General features: G+C 36.8%; 1 protein-coding gene across 1 annotated transcript in view; it reads right to left on the bottom strand.

The window, feature by feature from the left end:
• LOC104501447 (armadillo repeat-containing protein 8) overlaps positions 1-5,374 on the bottom strand; it is a gene marked incomplete at its 3' end in the record, with an annotated part of 58,299 nt that overhangs the window by 13,689 nt on the left and 39,236 nt on the right. Inside the window, exon 6 of the mRNA XM_010145258.1 lies at positions 1,016-1,096. Within this exon, the coding sequence (XP_010143560.1) occupies positions 1,016-1,096 (81 nt within the window). The remainder of the gene's footprint in view (positions 1-1,015; positions 1,097-5,374) is intronic.

The raw sequence follows: 5,374 nt of genomic DNA, 5'->3' as shown, positions 1-5,374 counted from the left end.
CCTGCTGATATTTAGTTGATCAAGGATGTTCTGCATTAGCAGAGGTCGAAATAGGCAAGTACAATTATCCAATCTCAATCAAACAGCGAACAGCCTACCTTCAATAACATAAAAATGGCATGATACGGTAGATATTTTGTATTAGATGCTGCAATTAAAATAACTCAAAATTTGGATACTTGAAGTGCTTCTTATTTTCAGAACGCTAACGTTCATACTCCGGATATAAATTGGTATCTTCGTAAAAGAGTCCATGAAAGGTCCACTGCTTAGAGAACACAGGATTGGCTTCAGAAAGATTCCAAAATTATTTGCATAGTAGACATCCGTTAGCCCTCAAAAAGCCAAACTACACAGAAGAGCCTCAGAAAGTATTTTATGCACTCAAACATTTTATTAAGTAATCCACAGCAGACTCCTAAGGCCACGCTCAGGATTTGAAATCCTGGCCTTAGACTGCAAAGAGCTAGTTGACCCTTCCTGCCACCAAGTTATAAGTAGAGTATGATGCTTTTCCCCAGCAATGGTACTTTAGGGTAGTCCAGAATCAACTTGCAAAACAGAACAGGGAATGGAGGTGAGACTCAGGACATTCAGTGAGCACAAAACACAGGTAGCTAGTGGCCCCCCCACATCCCATGTCCATGTGCTCACAGGTATGACTTCTGCTTTAGGCAGCTCACACTTGTTTCTCTTCAGCTTAATTTCTTTTTCTCATTTATTGTTCAACAAATTAGACCATTTTTATGGGGTTGTCAAGTGACTGTTCTCCCTTGGATCAATGACAGCCAGCTCTGTTTTAATTAATGGTGTTATAACTTTACACAGCACTCCAAAACAATAGGGCTCATCTGGACAGAAATCCATATAAAAAGTAAAACCAACTGTTATTCTAGAAATATGCATTAGACCTGCTTACAGTTTTAGTTCATATGCGCAGACATAGTTTTTATCATCTTCATTTGGATTCCTTTCATAAATATATGTAAAACTCTGAATAACTTTAATGTCTTACTTTGTAGGAGGTGGACACTAACAGATGTGCAATATTCTGAACAGCTCCATGGTTAAACAGGATTGTCTGGTGATCTGGACCCTTCAAAAGAAAACATAAAGCATGATTGATTTTAAAAGAATGTGTGAGAGGTTTCCACTATCTTCAACTTAGTATTAAAGGCAGATTTATTAACATTTACTTTGTAATCAGTTGGCATACAGTTGGTTTTTTTTAACATAAACAATTCCAACTCTAATTTTTACAGCATTTATCCTTTTCCAGTAACCGTTTCCACTCCTCTCTTCAACAGGCAATGAAATCAGTTTTCACAAAGGAAGAAACGTGGCTAGAGCACTTATGTTTCTATTCTTCATATTGGAAACAATCGGAAGCTCCTGATTTTCTCTATGACTGATATAAAAGACTTCCAGTTACTAATGTCTTCTTCACTGGTAATATTGAGCATTTTTGACAATTCGAAGAGAGGAAATTAATTCTGGAACTGTTTCCAGACAGAATGTGACAGTACTTTAGGAACAGAGTCACATTTTCCTCCTACAGATTATTTTAGTTTCAAATACATGAAGCCATAAATCTGATCAGCCATCTCCCATTTATTGCCTTCTAGATCTAAGCTGACAATGGCTGATACATCTATATCTCTCCAAGATTTAAAAAGCGTTTGGAATTAGACACAAATACTGAATTTTGCAGAAGAAAGGTTTTGGAACTTCTGTAGTATGATAAGGCTCATTGAGACTGGAAAAAACCACCAGGACATCTCAATGGGGCCTCCAATCCTTAATAGCTTCTTGTGAAATCTGATCTGTGACTTACAAACTTCTCTTTAGAATTAGATCGTGACTTTAGTCATCTTCGCATCAAGCACACGCTATGTGCGGTTTAAATTCAGCTTTCAGAATGTCACAGCATTAATCATATCTCAACACATTTTCTTGACCCACCTGCAAGTGAAGAAAGTATCTTCACTCCTTAATCTTTTGTTCAAACTCTGAGTTTATGGCACATCTATACACCCCATACATTATGCACAAGGAACGCTGTATTTTCACATTTGAGATACAGCTGAAATGAGTTTCCTCTTATATTCAAAAGAACACTTTTAGAACACCCCTTACCTCTAATAAAAAAAGCATAAAATTAATTTTAGATGTAACATATCTGGTGCTTTAAGAGATGCTTCAGCTGCTACTGCCACCAAGAGCTTTCTACCAAAAAATGCAATTAGAACAGCATGGTTGAAGTAGGAAAACAACTTACATTGGCACACAGAAGTGGCTGAGGCAATGATTTAAAGCCGCAGCTATGCCACTGTTGAAGGTGAAGAACAGGTATTAAAATATGTGAAAAAAATTAAATTAGAAACCATATTGACCGAGATAGTTTTAGTAATTCACAAGTATTAAGTGATTTTTCACTGAGATGCAAACAGTAATTTCTGTGCAAAGAGGACAAATGCATATACACCGGTGACACTTTGGTGTACTCTTAGTTGCATAACTAGATGTACATGAAGATACCTAATCTGTACATATTGTGTTTGCACACGCCAGTCCAGCTTGTTTAATGCACAATCGGGTTAAGCACTAACCCATCAATAGGGACAGCTTCAAATATAAGTATGAAAACCTGAGAATATAACATATCGTTTCCAAGCAGCTCAGGCACCAGTTTAGTAGCACGGCCTTCTGCTTTTGTTGCTCTTTGGGCATACTGAAGGAGTTCCAGGAGCCAGTGATCTTTTTTTTCCAAATAGGATTGAACTACATCATGTTTCAGCAATCGAAACCACACTTCTTGCATGGTTTCCCAATATAAAATGTCAACTTCCAAGAAAGCATTAGGATAGAACAATGTAACAATTCATTCCATAGTAAAATTTTAAAAGCAGATGTCTCAATACAGATGTACCTTGGTTCTAACACCGAGCCTAAGATCACAGAAGAAAACATTCTCAAGATGGGCTTGGCAGGAAGGTGCCTGGATTACAGGCTTTAACCTGGATTTTTCTTAGACACAAGATTTTAATTCTCAACTGGTGGCGAAACTATTACTTATGCAGAGTTGTCACCACATTGCAATACAAGATCCAGAACTATCTTTTCAGATTATTCATACAACCATGTGTTTCCAAATGCATACAGAATCTTTTTAATTTGACCATTAAAATAGTGAAGCTTACCTACTCACATCACTCTCCCTGGAAACAAATCAACTGTGATAGAGAGAATCTTAAAAAGTAAATTTTGATTTGCATTTTAGCATACCATGCACATATCAATTGGATTGCAGTTTACTTATTTACTCTATGTTGATAGAATCCTGTAAGTTAAGAACTACATCTGCTCCCCCTGCAAATTGACACTTTCCCTTGCTTAGCATGGCTCTTCTCCAGGGTCAGTGTTCTCCATCAGTCAATTTTAACTCTAAAATGCAGTGAGAAGCAGTAAAAGTAAGCGGTAAAACCAGAAAACAGCAGCAATATGCTAGGAACCTGAATCGAGGATTTCCGAGCTCAAGAGAACAGGTCTGAGCTTTTCTAAGGAAGTTTGAGCAGGCAAGAAAGAAACCTGAAAACCCAACCAAACAAGACTCCAGGAAGGAAGAGAAAAGATGGATGCACAAGATCTAAGCAGAGAACAGTGTGCAGGAACAAGGAGTGTAGGAGCTATGACATGTCACTATCAGTTTAATGAATAAATCTACCGAGATGAGGAAAAAGATAAATAAAAACATGAATAACTTTATAATGTATGCTAAGTCTACCGAAGTACGAAAGCTTATAGCAACTTATTTCTTCAGGGAAAAAAGTTATAAAGGTTCTGTCACTCAGGCTTTTGGGCAGAAGTTGGAGTCTTCATTAAAAATGTAGGGAATACTGAAAACAGCCCATATTTAATATTTTTTTTAAAGCAAGTACTTTGCCTATCCTTTTCTGATATAAATCAGAAAATCCCCTGCAAATTATGCTTTGCTGTATTAGATGTATTTTGTTATGTCTGAAAATGCAGTAATTGACCTTAATAATCAGACCTGAAACCCAAGAACTAAATGAAAAAGGAAGAAGCGGGCATTGTAGATTTCTGCTGAACAGCTGCAATTGCCTGGGCAAGAGAGAAATGAGTCCTTGATCACTTTAGCATTTGTGATGATCTGTTTACTCAACCTCCAATATTTTTCTTTCTTATGCAGCTAGTGTTTATTCAGTAAAAACAACTATTTCCTAACACCCATCACCCTGCTTTTCTTGTGCATTCATGTTTATCTATCTGTTCACACAATCAACTTTTTCTTTCCAAAACTTCGCATTTTTCAAAACATTCCCTGTAAAATTTGTTGGAGAGGGGTGGAAGGTGCGTTCAACACAGTAGAGTGAGTTCTTAAGACCTTCCTTACTCTACTCCTGTTAAGTGACTAGGCATTTGCTTTGTTAACAGTATATTTGATATGTAAGCCACCAGGAGTTAATGGAGCTACAGGGAAGTAACTCATTTAGGAAAAGAGGACAATAACTGTTTTCATGTCGGATTAATTACCTGAAGTTACTCTGCAGTTCTCACACAGCCCACAGAACTACTGAGCTAACCCAGGATGGTGTAAACTGACTTCTACGGCACCCTAAATTTGGTCCTGTGTTATTTTTCTTGTAAGCCAAACATGACCCATTTTTTCACCTGTTCAAGCTATCCAGAAGACTTTTAAGGGCCACGTAAACATGAGATGCCTCACTGGTGCATTTTTCTTCTTAAAATAGCAAATTCTTCTTCCAATATTAGCTATTGATCTGAACTTCCACAGTTCAGGGTAGGATTTTGTCTTGATGTTTTCTTTAAACAGTTCTACGAATATTAGCAGCTGAGTTGTATTTTTAAATCACACTAATTCTATAGTTTTCAGTCTTCAGTTTAACTTAACAGAAGAAATTGGATGGGAGTACGTAAATAACAGTGAAGGTAGAGAAAAAACACATTTTTAACAAAAGAAGACAAAAACAGAAGACTCCATGTTAGGGATACAATAGAAAGATATTTTTCGAGGTAAATCCTTACAAATTTGTAAATTCCGCAATTTTTTCATTTGTTACTCTGGGAGATAAATACAATCTATGATCTTTTAGTTTTAAACTGTTTCTAAAAGGGAAAGATTCTGTAGAAATCTGATTTCCTACACTGAGTTATTTTGATACAGTTACTGTAAAACCCAAAAGTACACTAATGCCACAACCCCACAATAATAATACAGAAAACACTGATATGTGGAAACTTGGAGGGCGGGGGGGAGGGAAAGACAGAAACCTCTGTCTTTGGGGTGGGGTTCCTGCTGTTTTTAAATTAGTTTTGCCATATCAAGATAATT

This window comes from Buceros rhinoceros, unplaced genomic scaffold, assembly GCF_000710305.1.
Source record: "Buceros rhinoceros silvestris isolate BGI_N320 unplaced genomic scaffold, ASM71030v1 scaffold1511, whole genome shotgun sequence".
Classification (NCBI taxonomy): Eukaryota; Metazoa; Chordata; class Aves; order Bucerotiformes; family Bucerotidae; genus Buceros; species Buceros rhinoceros.
The sequence above is the reverse complement of the archived record's forward strand: the minus strand, read 5'-3'. Positions and strand labels throughout refer to the sequence as shown.